The sequence below is a fragment of the Eleutherodactylus coqui genome, chromosome 1, assembly GCF_035609145.1.
Source record: "Eleutherodactylus coqui strain aEleCoq1 chromosome 1, aEleCoq1.hap1, whole genome shotgun sequence".
Lineage (NCBI taxonomy): Eukaryota > Metazoa > Chordata > Amphibia > Anura > Eleutherodactylidae > Eleutherodactylus > Eleutherodactylus coqui.
In genome coordinates this window covers 199,420,779-199,439,962 of record NC_089837.1, presented here as the reverse complement: position 1 = coordinate 199,439,962, position 19,184 = coordinate 199,420,779, and the positions used below count along the sequence as shown (strand labels likewise).

At 41.6% G+C, this 19,184-nt stretch overlaps 1 protein-coding gene across 1 annotated transcript in view; it reads right to left on the bottom strand.

Annotated features, from left to right (window-relative positions):
- FMN2 (formin 2) overlaps window positions 1-19,184 on the bottom strand; it is a 166,200-nt gene that overhangs the window by 14,330 nt on the left and 132,686 nt on the right. Inside the window, exons 13-15 of the mRNA XM_066605407.1 lie at window positions 12,042-12,162; window positions 8,509-8,601; window positions 925-976 (exon numbers count right to left, since the gene is read on the bottom strand). Coding sequence (XP_066461504.1) covers window positions 925-976; window positions 8,509-8,601; window positions 12,042-12,162 — 266 coding nt within the window. The remainder of the gene's footprint in view (window positions 1-924; window positions 977-8,508; window positions 8,602-12,041; window positions 12,163-19,184) is intronic.

Sequence of the window (19,184 nt, the reverse complement as noted above, 5' to 3'; positions counted from 1 at the left end):
TATTTATGTTATGAGCTTTGTTCTCAATCTATATTTATGCACCAAGCTTGTTTCTGGTGCCATACTTATGTGCTGAGGTTGGTTCTTGTTCCATGTTTATGTTATGAACCTGGGTCTGGTGCCATATTTATGTGATGAGCTTGATTCTGGTGCTGTCTTTATGTACTGAGCCTGATTCTGATCCTGTCTTTATCTAATGAACTTGGCTCTAGTTTCAGATTTATTTTATGACTTTCTGGCACTGTGTTTATATTATGGAAGGTGGAGGTGAAGAAGGTGGAGATTGGCCGCTACTCATGGGTAAGTGCTGTTTCCTTGACCCCAGGATACATTTTAGCATCCAGCACCTAGACACAGATATCATACATGTTAGACACACACCACACACATCAGACAAGCACAGCACATACAATGGACATACATTGGGCACAACAAAGAATTCACACACAGATGCCACATAGACAGTTTATATAGGATGTCACTGATATACTGCAAAAATATCACTACAGTATAAACATATAATAAAACCATTTTATTACACTACTCTGAATACTAACTACATCCTTGTACCTCTAGTAAACAGAATTCCTCAAATTCAAATCCTGCCCTGCTGCTTAAGATCTTCCCACTGCCAATTCCAAACTACTCCCCCATCAAAACAGAGTGATACACTAGTCTGTGCCCTGCTGTACTCCCCCCCCCCCCCTTCCTTAGCCCACAGCTGCATAGGCTGTATGTCTACCCATGAAGCACAAATAACTGTGAAATGTGACAGTGTATAAAATGTGTCCCAAAGTACACTTACACTCATTTACATGACAATGCAGTGTGATGGGTCTGTGTCACACATGGTAAAACACATGAAATGCTAACAGCACAGCACATCACAAACACCTATAAACATACATAGTTGAGTAGACATACCTTGAGTGAACTTCAGTCAATATTCTTTCCGTTTTTTCGTGTTCAATTTTGGCTGCAAAAATAGATTTAACATGTAAACTGCATTATATCTTATCACATACTTAATTATATCTTATCACATACTTAATACTAGATAAACTAAAGCTCACAGTTAAAGGCAACTCATCAGGAGATTACTTTGGACAGCATGAAAAACTAATAGGTTCACTCATTACAAACAACTATGTATAATGAAAGAAGTTTGGTACTGTGTTAGCCAGTAGAGCAAAATGTGATTGTTCCCAGTAAGAGAAGCCACGTAATCTTGTAGATATCTTTTAATGGCTAACAAAAATACATGATCTTATAGTAAGCTTTCAAACCTCTCAGGATTCTTCTTCAGGCATAAGGCCTGAGAAAGAATCCTGAGAGGTTCAAAAGTTAGCAATAACATCATGTATTTTTGTCAGCTATTAACCCTTTTTAATCCACTGTCTGACGTCTGAAGACACTCTGATTGAAGGCTGTACAGCTCCAATGTCGGAAAATGTCCGGCAGGGTATTCTTACTGTATATTACTGGCCGCTCTGTTGTCGGGCGTCTCTCCAGCATGTCCCACACCGCAGTACTGGCTCTAGGCAGCAGATGGCGCCATTGTATAACGGCAGAAAGAGAAAAACCCCTAGGAAACCTGGAATCCAATATTGGATTGCAAAAGGTTAAAAGGTATCATATCTACAAGATTAGGGTGAATGCAGACGGCCGGGTCGGATCCCGCTGCAAGAATTCACACGGTCAAATCGTCGCTGTCTGCATAGGTTTGCATATACCAATGCAATCCCATGGCAGCATGCACGAGTGGAAATTCTGCATGAAATCTCGCCGCGAAATTTCAACCCGTGTGCATTCGCCCATACTTGGTTTTTCTTGCTGGGAACAATCACAAACAGCTATGTTTTAGTCTAAAACACTGCAGCACTTCAGAGAAAACATCCAGAAACAGGGAGAAGAGTTGACTTTTCCCAACCTGGCTTGGCTAGACTGAGAAGTCTCTCCCTGCATGTTTACAGGAAGCGACCCATCAAGCAAGCCGAACTGGGCTGGCAAATGTAGCATGCCTTTATTAATGTTATTGTCCATTTTAAAGTTTGTAAATTCAAACATTTTGAGCTAAATAATTTAAGCCACAACTAGGGGGAGCTAAATGGATATGCCAGATATGGATTTATACATATCTGTAAGCATTTAGCTCCCTTCAGCTGCTGCAGTTAAGTGCTATAAAGCATTAGACTGTGTCATTATTTATTTAAAGCGGTTGCCTGAGTTAAGGGAAACCCCTATCATGGGGTCATCCATGATATACAGTAACAAATGAGCAGTTATTCACCTCTCCCTGCTCCCCTATTCGTCCTCAGCCGCTAGCTCCAGTTTCCATTGCCTGTTTACGGATAGCTATAATGCCCCATAAACCTGCTGTAGCAGCAGCTATGATTGCTGAGCACTGTTATAGGCTACTGCAACTTATTTGTAGATGGGCTTAACATGCAGAGTTACATCACAGTTGCATCTGAGCTGGCGGCAGACAACATATGGGGGGGAGTGGGGAGAGGTTACTGCTCATTTGTTATTTTATATCATGGGGGACCTGGTGACAGGTCCCCCTTTAACAAAAGCTAAGCCAAATTGCAGAAGTAATGTGTAGAAAAATGAAGTACATCCCACGAACTGATAGCCTGTAGAACCACCTTTAGCAGTAATAACTTGAAGTAATTGTTTTCTATATAACTTTATTAGCCTCATATTGTTCTGAAGGAATTTTGGCCCATTTTTATTTCCAACTTTGTTTCAGTTCATTGAGGTTGGAAGCATTAATTTATTCACAGCTCTCTTAGGCCCCCTGTCCACAGGCGTTATTTCGCCGGCGAATCATGCCGGCTGAAGCTTTCCATAGCGTTTCTATGGAAAGCACCGGCCCCTTGTCCATGAGCAGAGAATCATTGCGGTTCTGTGTTGACGCCCGGCAATTCGCAGCATGCTGCAAATTTTCCCGATTCTCCGCGGTCAGCCTATCTATCAAATTAGGCTGACTGGCGGATATTCGTCTGCTGCTCCCGGGCGGCGGCTCCTGTGGCGGAGATTCGCCGCGGGACTTCGCAACGCCCGTGGACAGGGGGCCTTAAAGGGGTTGTCCCGCGGCAGCAAGTGGGTCTATACACTTCTGTATGGCCATAATAATGCACTTTGTAATATACATTGTGCATTAATTATGAGCCATACAGAAGTTATAAAAAGTTTTATACTTACCTGCTCCGTTGCTGGCGTCCTCGTCTCCATGGTGCCGACTAATTTTCGCCCTCCGATGGCCAAATTAGCCGGGTCTTCTGCAGTCTTCTATGGAGCCGCTCGTGCAGAATGCAGGCTCCGTGTAGCTCCGCCCCGTCACGTGCCAATTCCAGCCAATCAGGAGGCTGGAATCGGCAATGGACCGCACAGAAGAGCTGCGGTCCACGGAGACAGAGGATCCCGGCGGCCATCTTCAGCGGTAAGTATTGAAGTCACCGGAGCGCGGGGATTAAGGTAAGCGCTCCGGTAAGCTTTCTTTACCTCCCTGCATCGGGGTTGTCTCGCGCCGACCGGGGGGGGGGGGTTGAAAAAAAAAAAAACCCGTTTCGGCGCGGGACAACCCCTTTAAGGTCCTGCCACAGGTCATGTAGTTTTATATTTATATATCTTCATGAGAAAAACTAAGTACACCCTCTTTGAATCATATGCTTTTATGTACCCCATCTGGCAGAATACAAAAATCATGTACTTATAAGGTCTTAAAATTCATTAAATACAACCTAAGATGAACACCACATGACAAATTACACAGTGTTATTAACTGTTTAACAAAAACTAGGCCAAAATGCAGAAGCAGTGTGTGAAAAATTGAGTACACCCCATCAATCAATAGCTTGTAGAACCACCCTTAGCAGCAATAACTTGAAATAATAGTTTTCCTTATGACTTTATCAGGTTCATATTGTTCTGGAGGAATTTTGGCCCACTCTTATTTACAACTTTGCTTCAGTTCATAGAAATTTGTTGGCATTCGTTTATTTAAAGCTCTCCTAAGGTCCCGCCACAGCATTTCAGCTGAGTTGAGATCTGGACTTTGCAACACCTTGATTCTTTTCTTTTTCAGCCATTTGGTGTTTGTAGGATCATTGTCTTGTTGCATGACCCAGTTTCGGCAAAGATTTAGCTTTTAGATAAATTATCCCACATTTGACCATTTGACTCTAGAATACTTTGGTATACAGAGCAGGTCATGGTCAACTCAACGACTGCAAAGTGTCCAAATCCTGTGGCTGTAAAATAAGCCCAAATCATCATGCCTCCTTCACCATGCTTGAAAGTTGAGGGGTTTGTGATATGTTGTGTTTTGTTTTCACCAAATGTGGCACTGGGTATTATCGCCAAACGTCTCCACTTGGGCACCTTGGTCTCATCAGTCCAAAGGACATTGTTCCAGGAGTTTGTAGTTTGTTTAGATGCAACTTTGTAAACTTTAGTCGTCTTGTCATGTTCTTTTTAGAAAAAAGAGGATTTCTCTTGGCAACCCTTCCAAAAGAGCCATACTTGTTCAGTCTTTTTTTGATTGTACTGTCATGAACTTGAACATTTAACATGCTAACTGAGGTCTTTAGAGTCTGAGTACTGTACAGTTTCACCTTGGGGTAAATCTGCTGGAATGTTCACTCCTGGAAAGATGGTTAGCTCTCTTGAATGTTGTGAATAATTTTTTCTCACTGTAGAATGATGTAGACTGTTTGGACATAGCCTTATAACCCTTCAAAGATTTATATGTGCAATGACGATCACTTCTCTAACATTATTGCTGCAGTCTTTCCTTCTTGAAATTGTGTTAAAACTTGGCTGAATGCTCCAGACCAGCAAACTGGCAAAACATATGCTTTTAACCCCTTTCCGCTCCAGGATGTACGTTTACGTCCTGGAGTGTCGGGGTATAAATAAAGAGAGGCTGCGAGGCGACCTCTCTTCATACAGCGTGGGCGTCAGCTGTTTATTACAGCTGACATCCGCGGACAATAGCTGCAATCGGTGGGGTGGTTTGATAGACTGCCTGTCAAATCACAGTATGACGTAATGCTATAGCATTATGTCATACAGCAGGAGCGATCAAAGCATCGCATGTTGTAGTCCCCCAGGGCGGCTTAAAAGAAAATTATGATCAATAAAGTTTTATTAAGTGTAAAAAAAAAAAGTAATGAAAGTTTAAACCACCCGCCTTTTGCCATATCTATAATTTAAAAATCTAAATCATAAAACAAAAAGACATATTTAGTATCGCCGCATCCGTAAAAGTCCAATATATCAAAGTAGTGCATTATTTACTCCGCACGGTGAACGTCGTCCGAAAAAAAAAAGAACGCCAGAAATGCACTTTTTGAGTTACCCTGTCTTCCAGAAAAAACGCAATAAAAAGCAATCAAAAAGTCGTATGTATTCCGAATTGATACTTACGTAAACTACAGGACATGCTGCAAAAAATGAGCCCTCACACAACTACGTCGATGGAAGAATAAAAAAGTTATTGCGTGCAGAATATGGTGGCAGAAAATTAAATGTCTTTAAAAAAAAAAAGAGTAGTACAGTGAAAAAAAACTATACATTTGGTATCATAACAAACTTACTGACCCAGAAAATAAAGTTATCATGTCATTTTTGTAGCAGTTTGTGCACCGTAGAAACAAGACGCACTGAAAGATGGCGAAATGTTGTTTTTTTTATTTTACTCCACTTAAATTTTTTAAAAAGTTTTTTTAGTACATTATATGGTACATTAAATAGCACCATTGAAAAATACAACTCGTCCTCATACAGCGACGTCGATGGATAAATAAAGGAGCTACGATTTTTTTAAAGGGGGGGAGAAAAAAACGACAATGAAAAAAAAAAGCGGCTGCGTCATTACGGGGTCAAAGAGATGGTCACATTTACTGTTGGTCATTTAATCAAGGGCATCTGATTTGCAGCACCTGGCTGCTTATTACCCTCTTATTTCTTAAGGAAGCAGTAAGGGTGTCCTTAATTTCTCACACATGGGTTCTGCATTTTGGCCTAATTTTTGTTAAAAAAAGACATGGTGCAATTTGTAATGTGTTGTTGTTCATCTGAAGTTATATTTACCTAATTTTAAGACCTTCTAAGGACTAGATGTTTTTTTTTTTAATTATATCCTGATACGTAAAATCATAGATTGCAAAGAGGGTACACCTAGTTTTTCTTTTAACTGTAAATACGGTATGAGAATCAAGTTCTGTAAATAAATACAGCTCCAAAACCAAAAGTAAATAAATGTGATACCAGAACTAATTACAGTTCATAAATACTGTATCTGAATCAAACTCAGTACATACATAAGCCTCCTGTCCACGGGGGATATTTCACTGCGTTACCCATGGCGATAATACGCATGCGAGTAACGCAATGAACGATTTCTATAGGATAACTATGGAAAGTGGAGCCTGATGTACACGAGCAGAAAATCGTGGTAACATAATGCTCCCCTATCGCAACGCTAGTGGACAGCCGGCCCAACAGAGAGCCAAGTTTATCATATAAGTATTGTAGCGAACCAAGCTCATAACATAAATACAGTACGAGAAGCTCATACTGTAAATACAACACCAGAAAACAACTCAATATATACGAGTTGATACCATCCTAGAATCAAGCTTGTAACATACATATGGCACCAGAACTAAGCCAGATAGCCCCGCTACAGTTAGTGGGGTCTGTCAGACACCATTCATGTCAGTTAAAGGGGTTGTCCCGCGCCAAAACGGGTTTGTTTTTTTTTCAATAGCCCCCCCCCGTTCGGCGCGAGACAAACCCGATGCAGGGATAAAAAAAAAAAAACGGGTAGTACTTACCCGAATCCCCGCGCTCCGGTGACTTCTTACTTACCTTGTGAAGATGGCCGCCGGGATCTTCACCCTCGGTGGACCGCAGGTCTTCTGTGCGTTCCATTGCCGATTCCAGCCTCCTGATTGGCTGGAATCGGCACACGTGACGGGGCGGAGCTACGAGGAGCAGCTCTCCAGCACGAGCGCCCCATTCAACACAGAGAAGACCGGACTGCGCAAGCGCGTCTAATCGGGAGATTAGACGCTGAAAATTAGATGGCACCATGGAGATGAGGACGCCAGCAACGGAGCAGGTAAGTGAATAACTTCTGTATGGCTCATAATTAATGCACGATGTATATTACAAAGTGCATTAATATGGCCATACAGAAGTGTATACCCCCACTTGCTTTCGCGGGACAACCCCTTTAAGCACTGGATCTGGCACTTCTCTTATTTTTGTTGTTCGGCTTCTATGACTGGACCAAGCAACATAAACAGTGCCAATATGAACAGAGCCTTTGACACACACAGGCACGTATTTGCATGAAAATATAGATATAACAAATTTATGGGGGTCTAAAGATGGAGATACAAAGCAATATTTTTTAAAATACATTTTTTTTTAAGTAGTATAACATAGAAAAAGCTATATATTTATATAAATACGACTGTACTCATGCTGAGCCACAGAATAAAGTAACATTTCCTTTTTACTGCACTGTGAACACTGTAAAAACAAAACCTCACCAAAACTAGTGAAATTGCATTTTTTTCCATTTACATACATGTGGTATGTTGGTAGCATTTTTTTTCATTTTTTTAAATAAAAAATGGGTAAGGGGTATTTTGAACTCTTATTTTTTGCATAAACTATTATTAATTTAATTTTTATAGTTTGATTATTTAACTTTTAATATTTTTTAAAATCTTTTTCAAAATTGTATTTACTCTATTTAAACATTTTTATTAGACCCCATAGAGGAGTTAAACTTGTTATCACTTGCACAATATACTGCATTAATTCAGTAGTGCAGTATATTTTTTTTTAACTGTCACAGGCAGAGCTTCATAGATGCAATGCATGCAATACACAGTAGTCCTGGGAGTCTTCACTAGGCTCTGGTCTGCCATGTGAACCCAGATGGGAGGTAGATGGGAGCAGAAGGGGTTCCCCCTCCAGTCTATACCACTCCAGGCCTTGCAGGTCTCTGCCTCCTTTTAACCCTTTGCAATCCAATTTTGGATTCAGGGTTTTCTAGGGGGCATTCTCTGTCTGCCATTTTACAATGGCGCCATCTGCTGGCTAGAGCCAGTACTGCGGTATGGGACATACTGGAGAGGCCCCTGACAACAGAGCGGCCAGTAATATACAGTAAGAATACCCTGCCGGATGTCTTCCGACATCGGAGCTGTACAGCCTTCAATCCGAATGTCTTTAGACGTCAGACAATGGATTGGAAAGGGTTAAAAGGCTGATCATGTGCTTTTCTAACCTTGTGACCACTGCAGCCAACCAATAGTCTCAGCGGCATTTCTGACTCATTACCTGTTTATCACTATATGGTTCATTCTGTGTAATCTCCTCTATGCTTTATGCTACTTTATTCTATTATCTGTAGAATGGACTGATCATTTTACATTATTTTAAAACATTTTGATTACAATCCTTTCAATAAAAATATCTTACCTTTGCTTAGGAATTCTTCTATATTGTCTTTGAAAGGTTGTAAATGATCTTCTAAGCACTTCTGATATACTTTTGATGCTTCTGTTTCACATGCTGAAAAGAACAAAATTCACATCTTCCATATGAAATATCTTGAGTTATGTATTTAACCTCATGCAAAATATATCAGAGGTCAAGAGTTTGTTTTCTTTATCAAGCAATTATAGATTGTAAACGAAGAACAATACCAATGACTGGGCCCACTTCTTCCTTAACGAAGCATCGGTGATACCAAAAATGACCCAAAGCCCCTCCTGCACTGGGTGGGCTGGGTCACACAAATAAAAATAAATGCATATAAAATGTTGCTCTTATCAGTCTGGCTGAATTCAGCTTAAAAAACCACAGGAATTTAGGGTTTTTAAAATATAGGTTGTGACATAGAAACTTAAAAAAAAAATCAACAGAAATTCTATAAAAAATATGGTTAACATAAAAACATATCATTTTCTGATTATACATTCCAATTCATGACAAGTAGTCAGCTAGAGCCAGCTAATACTTTGTGCAGAACAACACATAAGCATAAATCCTGGTAGGAAAAGTTAACTGAAGTGTTTAATAGTTTTGGTTTTTATTATACTGTACATTTCAGCTGGGCAACAATAAAACAATTGGTGAAATGGGAATAGCCCTGTAGTCACCCATAGCTCACACAGATACTACGGTAGGTAAACGCAATTTACTAGCATCTTGTACTAACTAGATATTCCACTCTGATTAAAACCAGCTGTAAAGTGCCTTTTACATGGGACGACTGTTGGGTGCCGTCCCAGTGAGGATCGATCTTGTATATTTTTTACATAGGAGGATCATCACTCAGTGAATGGAGGTGTCACGGGTCGGAAATCATTCCGGCCAGCCTTCATTCTCAGTAAACAGGCAGTCGTTAGAAGAACGATTACATGTTTAAAGTGAATGATGCAGCGGCACACCAACAATGATTTTATGGTCTGCATGAAAGATGCGATCAGGAAATTATTGCTGATGTATTCATACTGCACAGTGATTGCGCAAACCGTTCGCTCTAAGGCTGGGTTCACACGGGGCGGATTTGCCGCGGAAATTCCGTGCGGAATTTCACCGTGGCAAATCCGCCTGCGGACGCTAATTCCGGGATTAGCCAGCCATGTGGACGAGATTTCTGAGAAATCTCGTCCACACAGGATGGCAAATCCGCTGCGGCTAAGCTGGCAGAAACCGCTGCTGCGGCGCGGATTTGCCGGCCGCAGCATGTTCATTTTTTTTCCCCGCTGCGGCCGCGCTCTCCTCTATGGGAGCGCCAGCCGCAGCAGAAGAGCGAGCAGTCAGGCCGTTTCAAAGCCGCCGGTGGGTTTTGCAGCGGTGGTTCTCCCGGCGGAAATCTTGCGGTTTTTCGCTGCGGCCAAACCGCGGGATTTCCGCCGAGAATCCGCCCTGTGAGAACCCAGCCTAACAAGTGATTTGCACAGTAATTGTTCTGTGTAAACGTGTCTTATACCTCTCCTACATGTTTCACAGATAAACAACATCTTCAGGGGTATGTGAATAGTGGAAAGGGTTTTCTTAGCATTCTGGAATTTAAAACCTCTCCTCCTCTTAGATAAGTGACGCTGAATTAAGATGCAGGAAATGTAATAAGAGACACAATTCCCCCATAGTACTTTGGGTCTATACAATAACTTTGGCTGCACTTAGTACATTAAGTTTTCACCTGAATCTGGGAATAAAGAAAAATGCCAGTCCCAGATGTGGCACTACAGTTAATTGTAGCAGATGGGAATAACCTTTTATATACTGTATCATTAGCTCTCAGATCTTCGAGTGCTCTTGTTCATCCTTATTGAAATTTGAGTAGACTGGATCCTTACAAGAGCTTATTTGTTTAACATTTCTTTGGTGAACTTTTCTCAAACATTCTTAATCTGACATTTCAATGTTAAAGTTGTAAATTGCATTCCTCTCCTCAGTAGAGTTTTGGAGATTTAGCCCCTTTTAAAATTATGATTTAAGGGTTGTATTTTATTATGTGGAATTTAATGGAAAGCACAAAGGGTTTTTTTTTAATACCTTTAGTAATTTATTGTGGTTATACATTTATTCTACTACTCAATTGTGAGTTGTTTGGCCCTATAGTAGCTGCTTTGCCCGCTACCCTGGTTGTTATTCCCATGCTTATGATATCTTAATGAAGCATAGATAGATAATATAACGTACCGTATATACTCTAATATAGGCCGACTTTTTCAGCACATTTTTTCTGCTGAAAAAGCACCCCTCGGCCTATACTCAAGTGAGCTAGGTAAAAAAAACAAAAAACGCTATACTCACCTCGCAGCCGGCAGCTGCGATGGTCTCCCCAGTGGTGCGGCAAGCTGCTCTATAATTCTCCCCGCTGTCAGCTCTCTCTGGTAAACGAGGCTTTAAATTTAACCGCCATCATCAAGTAGGTGCTGTGATTTGATCGAGTCCCTGCCAATCACAGCTGGCGCTCGATCATCCACAGTCATTCAGTGAACGACATCAAGGCCGGCGCTCGATTCAATCACAGCGGGGGAAAATTTAAAGCCCTATTTAGCAGAGAGCTGACAGCGGGGAGAATTACAGAGCAGCTTGCTGCACCACTAGGGAGACCATCGTGCAGGGGACACAGACGCCGACTGTAAAGTGAGTATTGTGTTTTGGGTTTTTTACCTAGTCTATCTAGGCTTATACTCAAGGCACCTAATTTTCCCAGTTTTTTGTGGTAAAATAAGTTGCCTTGGCTTATACACGGGTCAGCCAATACTCGAGTATATACAGCACTTTTTTTGTCCTTTAGTAATTTATTGTGATTATACATTTAATCTACTACTCCATTCTGAGTTGTTTGGCCCTATAGTAGCTGCTTTGCCTGCTACCCTGGTTGTTATACCTATGCTTTTGATATCTTAAAGGGGTTGTCCCGCGAAAGCAAGTGGGGGTATACACTTCTGTATGGCCATATTAATGCACTTTGTAATATACATCGTGCATTAAATATGAGCCAAACAGAAGTTATTCACTTACCCACTCCGTTGCTGGCGTCCTCGTTTCCATGGTGCCGTCTAATTTCAGCGTCTAATCTCCCGATTAGACGCGCTTGCGCAGTCCGGTCTTCTCCCTTCTGAATTGGGCCGCTCGTGCTGGAGAGCTGCTCCTCGTAGCTCCGCCCCGTCACATGTGCCGATTCCAGCCAATCAGGAGGCTGGAATCGGCAATGGAACGCACAGAGCCCACGGTGCACCATGGGAGAAGACCTGCGGTCCACCGTGGGTGAAGATCCCGACGGCCATCTTAGCAAGGTAAGTAAGAAGTCGCCGCAGCGCGGGGATTCGGGTAAGTACTATCCAGTTTTTTTTTTTTTACCCCTGCATCAGGTTTGTCTCGCGCTGAACGGGGGGGGCTATTGAAAAAAAAAAAAACCCGTTTCGGCGCGGGACAACCCCTTTAATGAGGCTTAGATAGATAATATAACAAAAGATAATATAACATACCAAGCACATCTTTCTTTAGCTTGCGAAGATCCTTCACAAAGTCTTCAAACTTCATTTGGGAGGCTTGAAATAGATCCTGAGGCTCTGGCAATATGAAGGGGTTTTCTTCTTTGACAGCATTCTGAAAGTTAATAAAATAGATTACCTTTCAGAGTCAACTAAATATTTTGTAAATATCCATACATTATTTATTTACCACTGATACAACTGCAAGACATTGGAATTACCTAGATTTTAGGATTTTTATTTAAAAAAACCATTAATTCCAGAGCGCTGTACATATGAATGATTTCTGCACTAATCACTAATAACATTAGGTCTGATTATTATTATTATCCAAGTCACAGTTTTAGAAGAACACAGTCTAACTAAACTAATAACACAAACAACTGTACCATACATATCGCCTCTTCGGTTCCTGATTGATGATGCTGGACTATGTTCTAGAGAAGGACAATTATCATGAAGTTCAGGGATGACGCAACCCATGGTCATGTTTACTGATTGACAGGCCATCCTTGGATGCCAAGGGAAGAGTCGCACAAAATACACGACATGAATTCATGAATGGGTGAGTGAGTGCTGCCTCTGATTGACTTAGCGCAGGGACCAATCAGGGGCAGCTCTCAGCTGTCATTCAATAGCTGAAAGCTGCCCCTGATTGGTCCTTGCGCTGAGGGCTGTGACCAATCAGAGGCAGCCCATTCAGCAGGCGGGGATTTTAAATCCCCGGCTGCTGAATACTACACAGAGCAGTTCAGGAGAACTGCCGGCCGGCGGCTGCTGAACTCCGACTGCAGGGACAAGGTGAGTATATTTTTTTTTTTTTACACATTTTAGGATGATTTTCAGAGAAGGGCTTATATTTTTAAGCCCTTCCCGAAAATTCATCCCGCGCTCGCCGGCAGCCCATTGCTTTCAATGGAGCCGGCTGTATTACCGGCTCCATTGAATTCAACGGGCGAACATCGTTCCTCTCTGCCACAGCTGTTACAGCTGTGGCAGAGGAGAATGATCTTTGTAGTATATGTTCTCAATGGGGTCAGTGCTGCTGCTGCCGGCCCCATTGAGCGCATATCTAGAACACAAGGAATTGCAGATCGCAGATGGGCGCGATCTGCGATTCCTCGTGTCCTATAATTTATTGGACATCCGCATAAAAAGCGGCCATGAGACCGATCCCATTGTGAAGCAATGGTTCTATTTATGCGCAGATCGCATGCGCATGCGCAAATCGCACGAAAAAACGCCCGTCTGACCGAGGCCTAAGCAGGTAGAGTTTATGGATATTAAAAAGAAGAGTGAGCAATATTCTATAGTATATTTGGTCATGCTGAGGGTAGTGGTGCTGTGAACAACTTCTTTCTTCAACACTCTGAGAGATGCACTGTGGTTGGTTTGACTGCTATGAGAATCAGCTATGCAGACCATGATAGAAAATTGAATGGCAAAGACTCTCTCTAGTAAGTGAAGGGGAGAGATCTCCCTCTATGACAAAGAAATGAAGTTGTTTTTTCTAGAATTTTACAAACACTGCACACCCTGAGCTGCAAGTATGACTACTTACTATATAGCAAGACGCTGTGGTTGAAAAGACTTCCTATGCCATCTTGCTGCTATCCACGGTGCGAACTCCCCACCCTGCCACCCCGACCCATATCAAAGGTCTCTTTTGCACTAATGAAGGGCAGGAACCCCAAAATAGCTGTTAGGGTGTCTTTTCCTTATGGAGAACACTCTAGATTTGGTAACATCCATAGATTACTGCAAGGCATGTTAACAGGTTGGCCATTGGATTATAGGCTAGCTACATATGAATAGGCGACGCTATAGAGGCACTTTTCCATCTTTCATTTGCATAGACTACTGAACAACCAAGTGGCCGATGGCTAATCAATATTCTTATGCCTCCTCTAATTATCATTCCCCATTTTGTATAGATCTATTACTGTGTTATTCCCTAACTCTGCCTCTATTTAATTTGTCTCAATTGAGGAACAACACCTAATATTGGTACCTCAAGTTAAAAAAAAAATGTCATTTTGAGTTTGGAAGATCCATGTCCTGGCTGCTTGTGTGACCTGTGGAATGCATCCTGGGTGATCCCAAGCTAATTCCCTCACACAATGTTTAACGCAACACTGATAACTTGCTTCCGCAAGTTAACTAATCTTGACACAACAAAAGTAATTGAAAAGGTAATAAAAATGCAAGAAAAAGTTCCGTGCTACAGCTTATTTAATGTGCTACATGTCACATTAAATTTTGCTATATTTGTAGTATGGGTATTGTGATAAGAGAGTATCGGATGTCACTACTAGATGTCCCTATTTTCCTATTTTGGAGACAGTACTGGAGTCGGCCAGTAGAGGGCTCAGTAACAGTGTTTCGGCAGAAAAAGGGTGTCTCTCTCATAATTAAGTTGCACCTGGCTTGGTTTTCTGTAAGGGAGTTGATTCCTTCAAAATGTAGCTAGACGGTCCTGCATAGGAGAGTGAAACCCAGAGACGGGAACACTGTGGTTCGTAAGTGGACTATGTTATGAGGTTGATGATGTGATGCTAAGGCATTAGGCTGACTTAGATAGTGACGTATAATGAATAGTCAGTGGTCAGACAGCAGGGTTTTGTTTTATATGTACCAGTGTAATGTACAGTTTGGAGCACTGTGAAACAGGTAATGAGTGCAATAGAACTGTCATATGGCAGAGAGTTCAAGAAGTCCCGTGTCTTAATGAGAGTGGCGCCAACCATCTTGGGTAAAGAAGATGGCGATCCTACATGGTGACTAATCCCCAAGTGTCACAGTATGTTTACTTGTAATGCAAATGCTACAAATTTTCCACAGCATTCATAATCCAAGCCATGTTAAGACATCTTATCCACATGGTGCAGAATACACGGTGGAATTCACATATACTGTGGATTTTAAATCTGCTGCATGTCAATTGTTTGCTGTGGATTTGACCCTTTCAGTATAAAGGGTGAAATCTGTACCAAAATCTGCTGAAGATCTGGGTGCAAATTCTACCCGCTTGCACATACTTTAAAATGAAAGCAAAAATCAGATTAGTTGCTGTGTCAACATCCACTTAGTAACTTAGTATAATGCAAGAAGCAGGGCTGCAGAAGATATGGCACTTGGCTTAGGAAGCTCTGATTATCATAGTCTGGTGTTTAATATGTGCAGGAAATATGCATGTTATATGCATATTTGCTGCATACTGCGTATTACACGCTTATAAAAAAAATATGTACACCATACATAGAAAAATGTGATTGCTCTCCGTAAGAGAAACCAAATAATCTTGTAGATAAGATATCTATTAATGGCTAACAAAAATACATGATGTTGTAGTGAGCTTTTGAACCTACTTAGGGTTCTTCCTCAGGCATAATAGAATAGATACGAAGAGGCATGCATATATATATATATGATATGGTGTGATTAATTTGCACTTTAAACAATACCAGACCAGGATGAGTAGAGGACATCTTAAAAGGGCATTTTTAAATCAGGGTTACTGTGCCACATCAATTGATGACCGAATCACCAGAGCCAATAAGATACCTAAAAATCAACTGCTCCAATACACAGAGAAGGAAGAAAATGCTTGTGTATCTCTAATAGTGACATACAATTCACAGCTAGAGGTAATAAGGAAAACTGCAAGGAAACTCCATCACACTCTACACAAGGATGACCGTCTGAAAACCGTATTCTCGGACCCTTCCCTCCTATGTTATAGGCAACCTCATAATTTGAGGAACTTTATAATCAGGAGTGCATTGCCCTCGGACACACAAAAAGGAACTTATCCCTGCAAGGTAAGGAGCTGTAAGCTCTGCTCACATGTATGGACTGCCGACAGAATACAACTCCCCAACACACAGCTGGACTATAAGATCCCAGGGACATTCACATGTTCCACGCCCAATGTTGTGAACCTGATCATGTGCAGTAAATGTCCTGTTGGGAGGCTTTATGTTGGAGACAACATAGAACATATGAATGTTACTATATTAACTCGTTAAGGACATGGCCTATTTTGGGTTTAAGGACGCGACAATTTTTGACGGATTTTCATCTCCATTTTTCAAAAGCCATAACTTTTTTATTTTACTGTCGACACGGCCATATGAAGGCTTGTTTTTTTGTGTGGCCAACTGTAGTTTTTATTGGTGCCCTTTTTGGGTACATAAACTATATAGTAAAACTTTAAAAAAAAATTATACTAGCAAGGAGAGAGAACGCATCAATTCTGCCATGGATTTTTATCTTTTTTTTACAACATTAATCATGCAGCATAAGGCCTCGGTCAGACGGGCGTTTTTACGCGCGATTTGCGCATGCGCATGCATCCGGCGATTTTATAAAACCATTGCTTTGCAATGGTATTGGACACATGAGCGCTTTTTATGCGCTCGTCCGATAAATTATAGAACAGAAATCGCAGATCGCACCTATCTGCGATTCCTGTTCTCTTCTCTATATGCGCTCAATGGGGCCGGCGGCAGCAGCGCCGACCCCATTGAGAACATATAGTAGACAAATCATTCTCCTCTGCCACAGCTGTAACAGCTGTGGCAGAGAAGAATGATGTTTGCCCATTGAATTCAATGGGCTGCGGGCGATCTCACGATGAATTTTCGGGAAGGGCTTAAAAATATAAGCCTGAACTGCTCTGAGTAGTATTCAGCAGCCGCGGATTTAAAATCCCCGCCTGCTGAATGAGCTGCCTCTGATTGGTCACAGCCTCACCAATCAGAGGCAGCTCTCACTTACCCATTCATGAATTCATGAATGGGTGAGTGAATGCTGCCTCTAAATGGCTCAGCACAGGGACCAATCAGGGGCAGCTCTCAACTGAATGACAATGAGGGCTTCTTTTTTGCGAGATGAGCTGTAGTTTTTATTGGTACCATTTTATGGTATATACACCTAATTGTTCACTTTTATTGCGTTTATTGGGAGGCAAAATGCTAAAAATTTGCATTTTGCGTCGGTTTAGCTTATTGTATGCGTCATTACGGATACGATGATACCAAACGTGGGGTTTTAATTTAAAAAATGTGATGCTAATATGAGAGAAAGCAAGAGAAAAAAAGGGTTTTTTTTACATTTTTCTTTTTTTGTACATTATTTTTATCTTTCTTAAACTTTTGATATCCTTGTAAGGGACTTGCACCATACCAGCTCTGATCGCTATGATAAGGCATTGTAGAACGTCTGCCTTATCTGCCTTATTGCTTGTTACAGCGATCATAGGCAATGGCAATACAGGACGCCGGTATCTGGCATCCTGTTGCAATGGTAACCCGTCAGGCTCTCCGCAATTATATTGCGAGAGGCCGATGACATCACAGAGGGAGCACGCTCCCTCTGTGAACCCTTCTCATGCCGCAATCTACATAGATTGCGGCAGGGAAGGGGTTAACAGTGGGTGCCGCTGCTCCGAAGCACTCCCACTCAGTGACAGCCGGCTCCTGCTGCCAGAAAGCCCAAGATCTCTTATGATCTTGCACCATCCCCAGGGTGTAACTGTACGCCCTGTTGCACTAAGTACGCCGCTGCCAGGACATACAGTTACGCCCTGTGGCGGGAAGGGGTTAAAAGGCAATTTCAAATCCCAAAGTCACAGAAGGAACCTGGAGTACAAGTTTCTAATCATCTTTGACACTCTCAACACAGGCCTAAATATTTCAGGAGGGTTTATGTGTGACTGGTAAGTATGAGAAATCTGTAGCAGAGATAACACTCTGGGCTGGTGACCCCCTAACACCAATTCAGAGACTATAAAACATCCCTTATCAGTGGACTTATTAAGTATTTACTCCTCTTCATCCTGTTCTGGTGTTGTTTTAAGTGTAAATTAATCATTTTCATATATATATATATATATATATATATATATATATATATATACCTCTTCGGATCATTTCCATTTAAGCCTGATGAAAAACACTGCATTGGTTTGAAAGCTCGCTATTACATCATGTATTTTTGTTAGCAATTAAAATGTATCATATCTACAAGATTACTTGGTTTCTCTTGCTGAGAACAATCACATTTTGCTCTGCTGGCTAACACAGTACCAAACTTTGTTCATTATACACAGCAAACATACATACACCCATGTAAATGAGCCCTTCCTGCCCCCTTTAACAGTGAATTTTAGCACTGATGATAACATTATACAAGTAAATAGTTTCAGTGAAGTATAGGGAATTGTTGTAATAACTCAAAAATAATCATTAAAAAGGTACCTTGATATGAGGCATGTTATCACCCAAATTATTGCTGGAAACAACAAATTCGGGTAAAACCATCCCGTAAACAAGCAGCTGCCGGAAGGCACTGAGCTAGAAATTTCTCATTTGTCGAGTCATTTGGTTTTTAGCTGAACCAGAAGCCAAGTGACTGAGCCCCCAGTCTATAAGAGACTGCATGTTTACTGTAAATAGAGGCAGGCAATCCATGACAATACCAACCCACTCTGCCTTTGCACTTAAGTAAAAGCACAGCAGCGATAGTCACTGGGGCGGTTGTTGGGCACTAATGCGCCCGACAGTCACCATGCTTTCAGGGACTTTTAGCCACTAAGTCCTATTATTTTAGCCCAGGAATATATCTTTTATGTTGACTCAACACATGTAAAGTTATGTTCTGTAAACATGTTGCTAAAGTCCCTTTTACACAGTAGGACTATCGTGCAAATTGCTCGTTATATCGAGCGCCGTGTATGATAATCGTGCTGTGTGAACGCATGCAGTGAAAAACCGATCATCGATAAATCACTGATTGGATCTTTCATGCAGACCTAAAAATCATTGTTGGTTTGCGTGAAAGATCCGATCATTCTGTGTGAACAAGCCGCCGTTCATCTATGAACAACGGCCTGTTTACTGTGAATGGAGACGGATGGGCTGGAACGATTTTAAGCCCGTTCTGCCTGCATTCAGTGAGCAATGATCGTTCCTGTTAAAAAGCACAGGAACAATCTTCACTGGGACACATCCTGGTACTGCAGTGCTTGACAGTCATCCTGTGTAAAAGGGGCTGAACCCGCAACCATATTTTGTCCTATTCAATTAGTCATTAGCTATTCCATTCTGCTTTGCAGAGACAGGGGAAAACTATACT